Here is a 16830-nt window from a genome sequence, read left to right on the forward strand (position 1 = left end):
CCCTTTTCATTATATAGTTGTAAATGCTGACACATGATATTGTTTAAATAAAATAATATTTATACAATATCAATTAAAAACCATTGACATTCTATTATTTAGTTAACCTAGGGCAGTGTTTTTTAAAGCATGGTCCTAGAAGCCCCAAGGGCTCTCTCTGCAGTCCTCAAAATCAAAATTATTTGCCAACCTAAGTTGAAAAATAACCAGGGGTGGGCTTCAAAATTTTAGCAAGGGGTTCTCTGCCCGGTTGCTGGGTGGGCATGGTCATGGTGGGTGTGGCCTAGTTGATCTCCTGCACCACGGCGGGGGGGGGGCATTTTTGCCCTCTCTAGACTCCGGAGGCTTTTCTTGAGCCTCCAGGAGGGTGAAAACGACCTCCCCAGGCTCTGGAGGCCCTCTGGAGGCTGGAAATGGGCCAAACATTACCCAAACTTCCAGTAGGCCTGTTTTTCGCCCTCCCCAAGCCTCCGTACATGCCCTGCACTTACCTGCATCCAAAACAGGCCACGTGGAGACTCCTAGGAAGGGTGGGGTGGGCGGGGCCAGCCAGGAGTGGGATTTGGGGGTTCTCTGAACTGCACAGAATCTTAGCTACAGGTTCTCCTGAACCCCTACGAACCCGCAGCAGCCCACCCCTGAAAATAAGCCAATATTAAAATCCCATCAAACAATCAGAATAAAAGTTAGAGGCAAAGATTGCCCCAAAGATGCTTTTTTTCAAAAGGCAACTGGACTTTCTTGGTTTTTTTCTTCTTCAGTTCTGAAAAAGGTTCTTGGATGAGAAGCAAAACGTTTTCAAAGAAAGAAAAAAAATCAAGGAAGTCTGATTGCCTTTTGGAAAAAGCACCTTTGGTGAAACCATAATCCAGTTGATTGAGAATCTCCATAGACATGTAGAGACAGAGAATGCATCCATTTTAATTTTTAATATGGTAAATATTGATAAGCATAACCCATACAAGCAAAAGCTCCTTTGGGGGTCCTTTTTGGGGGGTAATTTTTTAAAAATAGAAAGGGATTCTGAGATTTAAAAAATGTTTAAGAAATAATGACTAAGAACAGTGTTTCTCAACTTTAGCAATTTGAAGATGGGTGGACTTCAACTACTGGAATTTCCCAGCCAGAATAGCTGGCTGGGGAATTCTGGGATTTGAAGCCCATCCCATCTTTAAGTCACCAAGGTTGAGAAACATTGAGTTATAGTATTGGAAATAAAGAGAAAGAAATATTCTACCAAGATTAATTAAAATGTAGGATGTCAATGATACAAGCATAAAATTGCTTGACTTTTTCATCCAAAGTTCAGTATAATGTTAGATAAAAAGAAATGCTGCATCTAAGTATTTGTCGAACAATAAATTTTTTAGTTCTGATTATTTCATGTTGAAGGCTATGTTGTGTAAATCACTTCATAGATAAGAATGTGAGATTTTTCAACTCCACTTTGAAAGGCAGAAGCAGAGGTAGTATTCAGCTGGTTCAGACCGGTTCACCCAAACCAGTAGCAGAGATCGCGGGGGAGCCTGCCCACCGCCCCGGCGTTATGCCTTCCTATTTAACCACATTTTCAAGGCCAGGCACATGTGCGGAAGGCGTGTGCGAGAGCAAATCGTATGCATGGAAGGTTGAGCGCATGCACAGAAGGTACGCACATGTGCAAAGAGAGCACGCACGGCAAACCGGTGGTAACATTATCTGAAACCCACCGCTGGGCAGAAGATTCCATCATGGCTTCACAAAACATGTACTGAGCTGTGCCCTCCCTTCAAATAAGAGCTGAGTATCTATCAAAAACAAGAAAAAGTAAAAAAAAAAAGCAATTTATTAAGTCTTACCCTTTCCATGCTTTTAAAATACAGTCTGTAATTTGTAACTGTCAACGTTCCTCTAATACCTCCGGTAAACGGGCAGATATGAGTAACATCTTTTGCTACGAAAGAAATTAGAAGTATTATAAATATTTCCACAGGGAACCGTTTGCCATACGGTTTAAAATCTCTCCCCCGCCCCCCCATTTTTCTAAGGTGAAAGAGTAATTCTGGATTTATGCTGTCTGAAGAAGAAAACAAAAAGAATTTTCTTCTCACTACTTCTGCAGTCTTGTAGTACAGAGAAATATGTGGGAGAATGACAAAGGATTTTAAACTTTGTGGCAGGAACAAATAAATATGGCCTGACGTGATTGTTTTATGGACAGATTTGAGAATGAGAGAGGCACACAGTTTGACATTATTTCCCCTGGAATCTCTGACAAAATGCTTAACCTTTAAACTTTCCCGCAAAGTTATTTTAATGAGCCCCATGCGCAGCTAGAAGCTGAATTCATATAAACAAAGACTTGAAGCCAAGTATGTCTAGCAGGAATTCATCTGACACACAGGCCCAGCCACTCCATTTCATTTGTTTCACCAGTTTTCCAGTTCTATCCTATCTATCCTACACTTTTTAGGTCAACACGTAATCAAAATCGAACACATGTATTTTATGACGGTTGCAGTGTCCAGGAGTCACGTGTTCACTTTCTTTGTGACCTTCTTCTGACAAGTAAAACTAATGGGGAAGCCAGTTTCACTTAACAACAGTGTTACTAACTTAATAACTGCAGTGATTCACTTAACACCTGTGGCAAGGAAGGTCATAAAATGGAAGGGCAACAAAAATTTTGGGCTCAATTGTGATCGTAAGTCAAAGACTCCCTGTAATTGGAAGAGGATAGATTTTTCAGGAATATGAGTGTGCCTGAATAAAATAAGAGGTAACTGTGTGGAGGGTTGGCCAAGTGAGGTACACATTGACGCATCATTGGTATTTGGGTTTCTCTGTGCTAGCATAGAGGTATTTTGGTTGAACGTCTTAAACAGGTTCCTTCCACTGGTATACACTGATAGCAGATGCTAATATGTAAGTATTGGTTCTGCCTGCCTGCCTGCCTACCTATCTACCTACCTGATCTGTCTGTCTGTCTGCCTGTCTGTCTGTCTCTACCTCTCTCTACCTGCCTACCTGCCTGCCTGCCTACCTACTACCTACCTACCTACCTGTTCTGTCCCAGCTATGTACCCCAAAGAATGCAGCACACACAACGTCTGTACAAACCTTAGTTTACTAAATTAAATCAGTCTTTTTCAAACAAAGACTGTTAATTAACTTTCTTAACAACCTACAAGAATCCAAAGAATAAATAATCGTAATCTTACTATGGTTGGCAGAAAGCCCAGAAGCAATTTGCAGAGAACTAAGATCCAGACGTGAAGGAGAGTGAACGAGGTTGTTCCCTGCAAATTGCCTCAGTTATCGTTTTTCCTTAAATAAGCTAAGGGAGTGGCCAATTAGCCCCAAGCCTTACTCTCGAGGAGACCTCCTCCTGAGGAGCCACTCCTGCCTTTTGGCAGCTCTGCGCGCCCGTGCATCGAGAAGAGGCTCCTCCTCTTCTTCCTCTTCACTTATGGGAGCTTCTGGAGGTTCTGAAGGCCCTGGCTAAATCCCCGCCTCTGCCACCACATCTTCTCCAGTCTCCTCATTGTCCGACTCGAGTGCCAGCTGCACAGGCTGCTGGCGCAGCACCACACCAGCTTCCTCGCTGTCGGAATCAGCTACTAGCTGCACAGGCTGCTGACGGGCCATAACACTATCTATCTATCTATCTATCGTATCTGATGATTCCTAAGGCTCATGTGACTGTATGGATACTGCAACTGTCATAAATGTGAAAAATGTGCCGCTGTAACTTCGAACAGTCACTGAATGAATGGTTGTAAGTCGAGGACTACTTGTACTTACTTTTTATTCAGGCACACTTATACAGGTAGTCCTCGACTTACAACAGTTCACTTACTGACCGTTCGAAGTTACAACGGCACTAAAAAGTGTGACTTATGACCATTTTTCACACTTATGACCGTTGCAGCATCCTTTGGCAACTGGCACGTACTTATGATGGTTGCAGTGTCCCGGGGTCATGTGATCACTTTTGCGACCTTCTGACAAGCAAAGTCAATTCACATAACATCCATGTTACTCACTTAACAATGGCAATGATTCACTTAACAACTATATCCAGAAAGCCCATAAAATGGAGGCAAACCTCACTTTTACAACTGTCTTGTTTAGCAATAGAAATTTAGGGCTCAATTGTGGTCGTATGCTGAGGACTACTTGTGGGTCAAATTGAGACTGTCCATGGCTCTTGCAATTTACTTTGGCGAGAAAATACAAATAGCTGCACTTACCCATGTCCTTAATAGTTTCTCCTGGTAGCAAAGGGGGCTCTTCCATTTCAGCTAATTTATTAGATTCTCTGAGTATCTAAAACACAAACACAATATCAGCTGCACTCACTTTCAATACGTAAAAGTTCAAGCATTCGAAACTTACTCACCCCACATGTAAAGAATAACATGGGGAAAAAAGGAAGCCCAACCAACAATGCCTGGCCCTAAAATCTATCTCTTTCACTCAGCTTCAACCTACCTGATTTGCAGCTTCTAGAAAAATCTACAATAGTGGCCAAAATTGTGGAAACCTTTTGGGAAAAGTGTATTTTTGAGGTTTGATGGCTAATAACACCACTTTTTTTTTGGAGTTTCAAGATAATCCTATTCCACTGCTGGAATGATTTGGGAATAGCCCAGACCTTAACCCAATTGAAAATCTGTGGAGCCGACTAAAGAAACTTGTTAGTCAGAAGTGACCCGGTAATAAAACCCAGTTAATAGAAGCAATCATTCCATCTTGGTTTCACATTATAACAGCTGCAGAATTAAAAGACTTGGTTCACTCCATGGGAAGATGTTGTAAGGCCGTAATTCATGCTAAAGGTTACCCAACTAAGTATTAACTGACATGGTGATAATTTTTGTATATCTCGTTTTTTCTACGTGTTTCACTTTTCTTCTTTATACTGTAACTGGTATTCTAATAGCAAGCCCTTCATAAAAGTTATTGCATTACGTTCTTGATTAAATTATCTTTCCATTGATATATAATTTTATGGTACTACTCCAAAAAAAAAAGTGGTGTTATTAGCTAGTTTTAGAAAACACATTTTTCCCAAAAGGTTTCCACAATTTTGGCTACTACTGTACAAGGGGTCTCCCATTTTGTTTTTCTGAGGTAATGCCAAAATGATGAAATTGCTTGACTTCTTCACCAAACCTGGCCACCTCCTACTTTGTTAGGCTCCAGGAAATTATTGTAACAGCCCTTTTGGTACATAAATGTTGCCATCTTTTTCATAGCTTTTGAAACATAATTGTGTAATTTTATCTGTGATTCAGTTATTGTTACAATATTGTAAATTATGTATACTGTGGAGAATGTAAGTAGCCGAGATTGGTTAAAAAAAAAAAAAATCAAATGAACGAATGAAATCAAAACCTATATTATATTTGAATACTGCAATTAATCAATTAAATATACTTTAAAATAAATCTTCTGGTCTATTTGACTAAGAAGAGAGGAACATTTATTCTTACAAAATTAAGGAAAAGCTTCCTGAGGAGGATCAGACAACTGTTGGCAACAGAAAATAAAGAGAATAATTTAGACACTCTTGAAGGTTGGGTTTTTTGGGTTTTTTTTGAGTTTTGGTGGTATTTTTTTTTTTGCCCTGAAATAGAAAAAATATTCCTAGTCTTGCTACTGTTTTTTTAAAAATAGTAGATAAAAGCATCATATTTGCATCTGCATTAGATCGTATTAACCATATATAGGATAATTTCCCTACAGGAAATTTCTGTAGTCTGCACACCAGCTAAAACTCTTTATTTCATAAAATGCCTTTATTTTGTGTGTGTTTGATGATTAAAGAAACAGATAGGTGAATAACGGAGTTTGGAATGACTGAAGTCAGAAAAAAATCCCGCACTAATCCTATAGAAAAAGCATTCATCAAAATCATTACATGAAGGAGAAATAAAGTATAAGCAGACAGGATATTTTACAATAATTCAAATAGAAAAAGCTGTCACGGTAGGATACAAGATAGGGAACAAATGCCTTCTTGAAATAGCATTTAAAAAAAATCAGTTCTCTGCAGTGGTGAAATTCATTTTTTTTTTACTACCGGTTCTGTGGGTGTGGCTTGGTGGGCATGGTTTGTCTTGGTGGGTGTGTCTTGGTGGGTGTGGCAGGGGAAGGATACTGCAAAATCTCCATTCCCACCACACTCCTGGGGGAAGGATATTGCAAAATCTCCATTCCCATCCCACTCTGGGACCACCCAGAGGTGGTATTTGCCGGTTCTCCGAACTACTCAAACTTTGCACTACTGGTTCTCCAGAACGTGTCAGAACCTGCTGGATTTCACCCCTGGTTCTCTGCCATATCCAGGCAAACACAGAGGGTTAAATGTACACCTTGATACAGGCTTTACCTGGCATGAAAGAAATAAGGAACTTTCTCTTCCAAACCAAAGGAAAAGAGCAGCTCATGGCTCTGCCCATAGGTTGGAATCACAGCTCTAACCATGGCAGCCTCTCCCTTCCCCAAATGCTAAGTACAGTCCCTGTTTCCCCCCCCCCCAGTTCCCCATCCTACTTTTTGGCAAAAGCCATTTTTCCCCCCACAAAGAAGATAATAAAGAAGGTGATCATCTTCTTTTAATGACCCTCATAATCCCTTGCGAGGTGGAGTGTGGGCAACTGAATGGAGTTGAGAGAGTTTACTGGCCAGTTGCTCTTCCCATCGCCAATGCTGAGTTTTTTTCAGTAGATATATTCTCACTGTGGCCAGAGAGAGAAAAATATCTGCCTCTACCTAGGATCGAACTCACAGCCTCCTGATTGTGAGGTGAGAGCTCCACCTCTAGGCCACCGCGCCACTCATAATAAAGAAGGTGATGCTCTCCAAAAAAATACATTTCTGCCCTTAATCCAATGAGTTCCCTATTTTTCCTTTATTTGGCCCATTTGGGTATCTTGTTCTGCTCTTCTGAACCCTCACCCTCCACATCATTTGCATAAGTCTTGGGCATACTAGAACAGGGGTCTCCAACCTTGGCAACTTTAAGAGTTGTGGACTTCAACTACCAGAATTCCTCAGCCAGCTTTGCTTTGCTGGCTGAGGAATTCTGGGAGTTGAAGTCCACAACTCTTAAAGTTGCCAAGGTTAGAAACCCTAGAGCCGTGATGGCGAACCTATGGCACGCGTGCCACAGGTGGCACACGGAGCCATATTAGTGGGCATGCCAGCTCAGCTCTGGGGCGCATGCGCGCACCGGCCAGCTGATTTTCGGGCCTTCTGGGCCCACCAGAAGTAGGGAAACAGGCTGTTTCCTGCCTCTGGAGGGCCTGGGGGCGGGGTGGGGAAGGCCCGTTTTTCTTTCTTACCTGGCTCCAGATCCTCTCTGTGTATCTGGGAAGGGCGAAAACAGCCTTTCCCACTCCCTTGGAGGCCCTACGGAGGCTGAAAGGGCCCATTTCCCGACTCCCGGTGGAGGCTGTCCTCCAGAGACTCCTAGAGAGCCTCCAGAGACTCCTAGAGAGGCTCTACAGACTCCTAGAGAGGCTCCCACAGACTCCTAGAGAGGTTCTGGAGGCTGGGGACAGCAAAAAATGTCACTTCCGGTCCCACCGAGAGTTGGGAAATGGGCCCTTTCAGCCTCCGTAGGGCCTCCAAGGGAGAGGAAAAGGCTGTTTTCTCCCTTCCCAGATACACAGAGAGGATCTGGAACCAGGTAAGAAAGAAAAACGGGTCTAGCAGGCCATCATGTGCCAGGAGCGGGGGGGGAGGGGGTTGCGCACGCATGCGCGTGGGCATGTGCGCGCGCGACCCTCCCCCGCCCCCCCTCTCCTGGCACATGATGGCAAACAGGTTAGCCATCACTGCCCTAGAGGATCCCTATGCCAAAGAGGGATTCTGTAACAATCCAAGTCCTGCCCATTTTTATATTCAGCTTGTAAAAAAGGCAACGGGTTTCAAATGAGTGACTGTGACTGCAACTCAACTTTTTGGACCCCCACCCCATTGGAGGCTCCTGACCGAATATTTCTGTACTCCGAAGAAATGAGCTTACTGCTGAGTAGAAAAAGACACTAACACCATTAGACATCTGCTTGTTTAATCATGGGGATTAAAACCTCACGACTGTATTCCCGTTACCTTAAACCAAAGGCTTCAATTCCCTGTTAAGCCCCTTTCCTTCCCTGAGAACGGATTTGCCATCTTCTACATGAGTTCTTAGTTTATCACAGTTTGTCAGGGTGTCTTGGTTTGATGCATTCACATGCGAGAGTAAGCCATATTTGCACTGTGTGCATGGTGAGCCTGTCACCAGCAATCTGGTTCTCATAAATTAAGCTATAAATCGTGGTTTACAAATCAGAAGGGCTGGTTTCATATATCGTGCAAGCCTCAAACCCATCAAAGCACAATAACAAAATACATAACTTAAGTGCTATTATTTACTGAAATTACATTAATTAGTGCCACTTGATATATTCAGTTGTAGTTTGCCAAATAAAATCTAAAGCTTTCCAAAACACTCTTTCTAGCTGTATAGAAAGGAGACAAGGTAAGGGTTTGATACTGAAGATCAATGTGGCTTCTGTAAAATAACAAACCTTTCAACATGGTTTGTTTAACCATGGTTTGCTGAATAAGATATGATAGTCTGGGTTTGTACAACACGGCAAGCCAAAAATCACATTTTATGAAGTAAAATTCCTAGGTTCTATACAATATAGTACAGGTTGTCCTCAACTTATGATTACAATGGACCCCCAAATTTATGTTAAGTGAGAAATTTAAGAGAGTTTTGCCCCGTTTTACAACTTTTCTTGTCACATTTGATAAGTGAATCACTGCAGTTCTTAAATTAGTAACACGGTTGTTAAGTGAATTTGGTTTCCCCATTGACTTTGCTTGTCAGAAGGTCGTAAAAGGGGATCAAGTAAGTCCGGGACACTGGAACCATCATAAATGTGAGTTGGTTGTCAAGCATCCAAATATAAATCACGTGACCATGGGGATGCTACAAGTTTGAAAAATGGTCATAAATCTTTTTTTTTCAGTGCCCTTTTAACTTTTAATGGTCACTAAATGAACTGTTGTACGTCAAGGCTGCAATCAAATGCAGGTAATCCTTGACTGACAACCATTTATTTAGGCAGTTGAAAGTTATGAAGGCACTGAAAAAAAAAGACTTTTGATTGGTTCTCACACTTATGACCATCACAACATCCCCGTGGTAATTAATCAAAATTAAGATGCTTGGCAACTGGTGTGTATTTATGATGGCTGCAGCATCCTGGGGTATGCGATTTCCATTTGCGACTTTCCCAGCCAGTTTTGGACATAGGGGAATTTGGATTCACTTAACAACAATGTGATTCATTTAACAACTGAAGTGATTTGCTTAAGAACTGCGGGGGGGAAAAGCTCATAAAATTGATGCAACTCACTTAACAACCGCCTTGTTTAGCAACACAAATTCTGCTCCCAATTGTGATTGTAAGTTGAGGACTATCTGTGAGGAGGAGATGATGTTTTAGTTAGTATGTTGAGTGTAACCACTTGCTCTTTGTGTGAAAACAGCATGTAGAGATATAAAATGAAGACTTGCTAGACCCGTGATGGCAAACGTATGGCAAGCGTGCCACAGGTGGCATGCAGAGCCCTCTCTGTGGGCACACGAGTCGTCGCCCCAGCTCAGTTCCACTGAGCATGTGCGTGCACCTCCGGCTAGCCAGCTGGTTTTCGGGTCTCTGCTGCGCGTGTGCGGGGTGCTTGCGGGAGATGCGCACGCATGCTCAGGGGGTGTTCTGCCCTAGCTCCGGATTCCCAAGGATTGTGACACACACCAACGATCCTTATCAAAGTTATAACGTACCAAGAATAAAGTCCGGCAAAGGGTGGCAACCAGCCCAGAAAACAAGATACGACAAGACACTCACTCTCCAAAATGCTCTGTATTAATTACACGTTGTTTCCAGCAAGAAATTACTAACTGCGTGCAACTTAAATAGGCTAAAGGAGTGGCCAATTATCCGCAAACTTTACTCTCGAGGAGACCTCCTCCTCCTGAGTAGCCACTCCTGCCTTTTGGCAGCCCTGGGTGCTCAAGCATTGAGGAGAGGCTCCTCCACTTTGCTCTCTCCATTTGAAGGAGCCTCTGGAGGTTCTGAAGGCCCAGGCTGAGTCTCTGCCTCTGGCACCACATACTCTTCAGCCTCCTCACTGTCCGACGAAAGCGCCAGCTATGCTGGCGCGACCCCACACCAGCCTTGTCGTCGGGATCAGCCACAATCCGTGCAGGCCGCTGGCGGGCCACAACAGGGGGCAGGGCACACGCACGTGGGTCACGTGCACATACGCGGGTGAGGGCGGGGCGCATGTGGGGGTTACCCGCGCATGTGTGTGGGGTGGGGCGAGTGCGGGGGGTCACGCGGGCATGCCTGGGGTGCACACAGGGGGTTGCGCATGCAAGGGGGGGGTGCACAGGGGGGATCATGACGCATTGCATTATAGGTGGGCATGTGCACACACTTTCAGCACTCAGTGCTGAAAAGGTTAGCTATCACTGTGCTAGACAGAATCAATTGTCCAGTGATTCTCATGAACCAACTTTGTATCATCTTTCCCCTTGCTATTTCCAGTTTGCTCAATTTCTCCTTTGGACAAAAAATCACCTTCAGGAATCAGCTTAATTTTTTTTTTAATCTTTTCTTCTTTTTAAAATTCAAATCATAATTTGCACCCACTCCACTTTGCCCTTCACTTAACAAAATGCATCACATCAAGAAGAGAGAGACTGAATTTCTGGAGCAGTGAAGTAGACATTACCGTGTTTACTTCCTACAATTTCACAGGCCATTGAGAAAAATCATTGCAAACTTTACTCTTTCAACATGTTTTTTTTTTTTAAAAAAAGAAGACTTCTGCTGCAATCTGGAAACGCTTGCTGTTTATTTAGCAACAATTGTTTTTACTGATGAACCTATAGAGGTGTTAAATTTTGAATTAAGGTTAAATTAAATTAGGAGTGAGTTATCCCTCGCATCTCTGAAAAATCCAAGTGAGGAAAGAGGAATTAATTTTTGTTCAGATTCCAAGACAAACTGCAAGCATTTGGCAAAAGTTAGATTTGTCATAGGATGATAGAAGAACAAAATCCCTTGTCCACATGCACTTTCCAATGGAAAGATTGAAAATCGTAGCTAAGTCACAATAAGAATGAACATGACAGCCTCCAAGGGGAAATAATGGATCACTGCTCAGAAGGTCACTCCAAGGCCACCAGCCTGCACCCTTCAAATCTGGTTCTTCTCAAATGACAACCAGAGATAATTGCAGGAGAGCATTCTTGCTTCAAGATGGGCACCTATGCAAATACTCAAGGACCTTGACTAATTCTGAGGTAACTTTTTTTTCTATGCCTGACTTTTGAAATACCAACCCACTCCAGACACTTCTATTTTCCTTGTCTCAGAGACAAAAGATTGAGCGAGGCTGCCTCCCCCCCTGCCCCATCTAATGTGCACTAAATTTAAATTTTTCCCCCTGATCTAATTTGCACTAAATCAATACACTGCAACCTGGTCTTTGACAAGTCCATGACGAGAGAGAGCTATAAAAAGAAGACAGAGGAAGGACAAAACTAAAAGAAGATCTTGCTAAATAAGCTAAATTCTTTTGGCTTCAGGAGGCAATTGGTGAACAGCGAGGAGGGGAAAAGGAACTGGAGGGTTTATGAGCTCGGATATCTTTTTAAAAAAATAATAAAGGGCAAAGAAGATTGGGTGTATGAAGTCTGCTTGCCAGTTTCAGGGGTGCTGATGCAAGTAGAAATCCCTGCATGCCCTTCACGCTTTCAGGGATGTTTACCATAATATCCCCCCAAAAGAGAGAAACTCCTGCAATTTCTGGTGCAGGTTTTTGCTGTGCTGTTTTTACAACATTTATTTCTATAAAAACTCATGCTATCACCTCTCATGCAGATGTTAAAACACATTCAATGTAATTTAAAAACAAACACCGCACACACAAACACACATTCTAAAATCTAGTCAAGATAAAATGATAAAAATAACATTATTTTTTAAGTAATCAATGGCCACGAGTAACAGTAAAGCATTTTTCATGTGGAAATGTGAGGTGTCATATGCATGTAGTTGTCCCTGCTTGGCATAAAAGAGCATCTCATCATCAGAAACAAAATTAAAAATCTAGGGTTCAAAAATCCAGATGACCACTTTTTGTTGTAGTTGTGAAGTCGTGTCTAACCCATCGCGCCCCCATGGATAATGTTCCTCCAGGCCTTCCTATCCTCTACCACCCTCTGGTCCATTTAAGATCATACCGACTGCTTCAGTGACTCCATCCAGCCACCTCGTTCTCTGCTGTCCCCTTCTTCTTTTGCCCTCAGTCTTTCCCAGCATTAGGCTCTTCTCCAAAGAGTCCTTCCTTCTCATTAGGTGGCCAAAGTATTTGAGCTTCATCTTCAGGATCTGGCCTTCTAAACAGCAGTCAGGGTTGATATCTTCTTAGGACTGACCGGTTTGATCGCCTTGCAGTCCAAGGGACTCGCAGGAGTCTTCTCCAGCATCATAGTTCAAAGGCCTCAGTTCTTTGGTGCTCAGCCTTTCTTATGGTCCAACTTTCACAGCCATACATTGCAACTGGGAAAACCATAGCCTTGACTATATGAGATGACCACTAGTTGGCAGCAAAGCCCCTGAACAAGTCAAGGTTGTTCAAAGTCGGTCAGCAACTGGACATCAAAAGTTTTTCACAAAAACTTGAGTTCCCTCAAATGGCCACTCCTTTTTCCTCCCTCTGAGGAAGGGAATCACTCGATTACTTACTCTGGAATGAGAGCGAGAACCATGCTCTAATCTTAGAGCAAATCCATGAGATTCTTCCTACAAGGAACAATAACTTCCTAACTGATTTCTGGAAATTCTAGAAGGAGCCCATTGCTCACAGGTTTCTACCTTGACAAGGTCAAGATCTTCTGAAGAACCCTCAAGAAACAATATAAAAGTCAACATTGGAAGCCCAGTCTCACCATCACCCATCATCAGAGGTTGAAACAAGAAAACAGGAGACAAATCAAACATACGCAGTGCATTACCTGGGCAAGGCTTTTGATCACCTGCAGATCGGCTTGGGAATGTTGTTATATGGGAACAAACCCATTTTTAGGAAAACTTTAAGAGTTTACAAAATAAGCTCTTTAGATAAACTTTGAAGAGCCAATTATCCAGTCCATGAGAAGGAAACCATTACCATCAGTTTAGGCTGGGGTACAGTGGGCAAAATAAGAGGTCCTATTAAGGAACAATCTGTTGGTACATCTTCAAGATAGTGGAGGATTTTATTTAAGAGAATGGAGGAGCTAGGGTGAAGAAGCCAACATGACTTTTCCAAGATGCAACTTATTTGGAACAAGATTTAAAATCTCAATTTATACTGGTTTCCCAAGTTACACTCCTTACCTTTAATTACAAGGACTAGTCAAGGGCAGATAAGCAATGCCGATATCAATATTCATTATTTGTTTATTTGAGCTACCTTTATATGATACTAGCTGGACGCCTGTGCTTCGCTACAAAACTATGTGATTGGGCTTGATAAATTGACACTTAAAGCCTGAAACTTAATGTAGAATGTGTAACTCCGTAGCATCAGAGCGTGTTAATATAAGGCAACTGGCAGTTGGAACAGAGGGGGAGGGGGACTAGAATGTCCCAGCCCACAGGCTGGATGAGTCATGCGCTGGCCACACCCACGCCTAGTTTAGTGAAGGGGTAGCAGCAGAGTGTGTTAATATAAGACAAGTGGCAGTTGGAACAGAGTTCCTTTCAGGTGGGGAGGGGGAGTAGAATGTCTAACTCCTTAGCATCGGAGTGTGTGAATATAATACTGTATATGAAATACTAATGATCATTTCAAAACATCCTTTCTTAGTGAGCACCTAGAAGCCAAGAGGAACATACGTGCCAAATTTCACGTTTGTAGGCTTTACCGTTCCGGAGATTTTGTGATGAGTGAGTGGTATTTGGCTTTTATAAATATAGATAAGATATATATCTAATGTTCCTGCCTCCTATTTTCCTCACAATAGCCAATAATCCTTGACATGGGTTGGGTTGAGAGAGAGAGTGACTGACCCAAGGTCACCGTCTCAGCCTTCACACCAAAGGGAGGACTAGAATTCATGGTCTCCTGATTTCTAGTCCAGCACTTCAGACACTTCTCCCATCTGGCTTTCTTCTACATTGGAAGGCAGAAGAGTAAGATTAAGGAACTAGATGGATACAAATGGATTTATTTTGTCTTTCTCACTTTGGGCTTTATTCCGCCCAAGTTCATTATTTGGGACCATAATTGGTTTTGTTTAGAAAAGGCTTTGGAACAAAGATCAACAAATTGGATTCAGATATTGACATGAAATCTGAGCTGTCTTCTTTTACAGCTTAGGTTTTTTTTGCCCCAAAGTAATAAAGCTGGATGGAAAATTCCATAGCAACTTATTATAGCATTTTAAGGTGGTAGGTGATAATGTGATCATTTCTGTCTATCTATCTTCTCTCTCTCCCTCCCTCCCTCCCTCCCTCCCTCTCCCATCTATCTGAAAAAGAGAATGGCAAATTTTACTTATTCGTGGAAAGAACTTATACGGAGGCTAAACCACACCAATTGCTAGTTATAAGCAACACAATAATTTTCAGTAAGAATATCTTGTAAAGAAGGAGTGAAATCCAGCAGGTTCTGACAGGTTCTGGAGAACCGATAGCGGAAATTTTGAGTAGTTTGGATAACCGGCAAATACCACCTCTGGCTGGCCCCAGAGTGGGGTGGGAATGGGGATTTTGCAATATCCTTCCCCGTGGAATGGGGAGGGAATGGAGATTTTGCAGTATCCTTCCCCTGGAGTGGGGAGGGAATGGGGATTTTGCAGTATCCTTCCCTTGGAGTGGGGAGGGAATGGGAATTTTGCAGTATCCTTCCCCTGCCACACCCACCAAGCCATGCCACGTCCACCAAGCCACGCCCACAGAACCGGTAGTAAAAAAATTGGATTTCACCACTGTTGTAAAGAAATATTTATTTCTACTATAGTAGCTTGCTTTCTTTTACATTCAATCACAGGCCATACAATATAAGCGACTTTGGCATGAAAGTTACATCACAGGGTGTCAACGTGAAACACACCCAAAGTCCAAAGCTAACAAAAGGATCAGCTGTTGGTTCACCTAATGCGGCATTCATTTCCTATTCCTAAGTGCCGGGTCAAAACATAACAGGAAGTGTTCATGGAAAAGCAGTTATATTTTCCTCTTTGGCCTAGTAGCACTGAGGATGTGAACACAGTGGACAGTGACATAAACACATAATAGTATCATTTATAGCATAGGGCAGCATCTGGTGAATTTGGCAAATCTCCCTAAAGACAAGGAGGATTGGCCCTTGTGGGTACCTGGATGGAAAAGTACTAGAAAAGTCCAGGATTGCATCCCAGAGGAAAGGCTAAACTACAAATTTGGGGGGGGGGATCAACCCAGGAAAAAAGGCAATAGGAACCCATCTACAGGTTCTATACGATGGATGAATATGTGTTGACCTCAACACGGATCTGACCATCAAAAAAAAGAAAGAAAGAAAGAAATATAAACATTCCTTGTGTCAGCACGTCAAGATGCATTTATCCTAGTGTTGACATAAGAAGGAGAACGCAAGTGTCTGCAACGGGACGGTTGCCTTTCACCTACTTATTTTAGCTGGAGATAATGTCCCCTAGGAGATGGATGGGAGGGGGGAAATTCTTTGAATTGGAGCAGTAGATTAGGGGTGAATGATTGGGAAGATGGCCAATGAATGCAGAGGAGTGGGGGAAGGAAGAGGAGGGATTTTGGGTCAGCACGTCAGTACTGGCTGCATGGAGTCAGTGTAAAAGTTGCCGTGCTAAATAAAATGGAAGTTTGTTTCAAAAAAGACTTTGTTTGAGATGCAATTTATTTGAAGACGCCCTGAAAACCTGACACCTTGCACATTAAAAATGGTATTAGAAGAGGAGTTTTCTGAATTTAGGTTGAATGTAGTGTGTTTCCCCGAAAATAAGACCTTGTCTTATATTTTTTTTTGAACCCTGAAATAAGCACTTGGCTTTATTTATTTATTTATTGTTTGTTTGTTTGTTTGTTTGTCCAATTTATATGCCGCCCTTCTCCATAGACTCAGGGCAGCTTACAATGCATTATAGCAATAGCCTGCATACTTTTTTATGTATATACCTGCTTATTAGGGCTTTCGCCCCCACCCCCCCCAAGCGGTGTTGTTCTATACAAAGCTGGCTTATTGCCTCCACAATCCGGGTCCTCAATTTACCTATCTCGAAAGGATGGAAGGCTGAGTCAACCTTGAGCCTGGTGAGATTTGAACTCGCACTAATTGCAGGCAGCTGGCAGCTAAGTGCTAGCCCTTAACAGCACTTAGTCCGCTGCACCATGTGCTCAAAAGCCCGATTGGGCTTATTATCAGGGGATGTCTTATTTTGGGGGAAACAGGGTATTGAATACATTTCATTCAGTGTGTATTTTATATATACATATATGAGGGGTCCTTGATGGTCTCTGAGCTTGCTTGTTTACTTGCAGATGTTTCATTACCAAATGAGGTAACATCATCAGTGCTAGTAAGGAGTGATGTTTACTGTCAGTTTATGTTCTGGTGACCTGCCTGTCTATGTGGGTGTGGGGGCAGTCTTAGAGATTCTTTGGTTGGGCTGTTTATTGATGGCTCTTTGGCAGTTTCCTGATTGGGGTATTGCTTGATTGTTGGCCTGAAGTTAACCTTGGAGTTAATCTATGCCTGTGATGGTGAACC

At 42.5% G+C, this 16830-nt stretch overlaps 1 protein-coding gene across 1 annotated transcript in view; it reads right to left on the minus strand.

Annotated features, from left to right (window-relative positions):
• Window positions 1-16830, minus strand: part of MTMR2 (myotubularin related protein 2) — a 55010-nt gene that overhangs the window by 25563 nt on the left and 12617 nt on the right. The window contains exons 3-4 of the mRNA XM_034408841.3: window positions 4233-4308; window positions 1839-1933 (exon numbers count right to left, since the gene is read on the minus strand). Of these exons, the coding sequence (XP_034264732.1) occupies window positions 1839-1933; window positions 4233-4308 (171 nt within the window). The remainder of the gene's footprint in view (window positions 1-1838; window positions 1934-4232; window positions 4309-16830) is intronic.

This window comes from Pantherophis guttatus, chromosome 5 (assembly GCF_059756535.1).
Source record: "Pantherophis guttatus breed Tessera chromosome 5, ASM5975653v1, whole genome shotgun sequence".
Taxonomy (NCBI): domain Eukaryota; kingdom Metazoa; phylum Chordata; class Lepidosauria; order Squamata; family Colubridae; genus Pantherophis; species Pantherophis guttatus.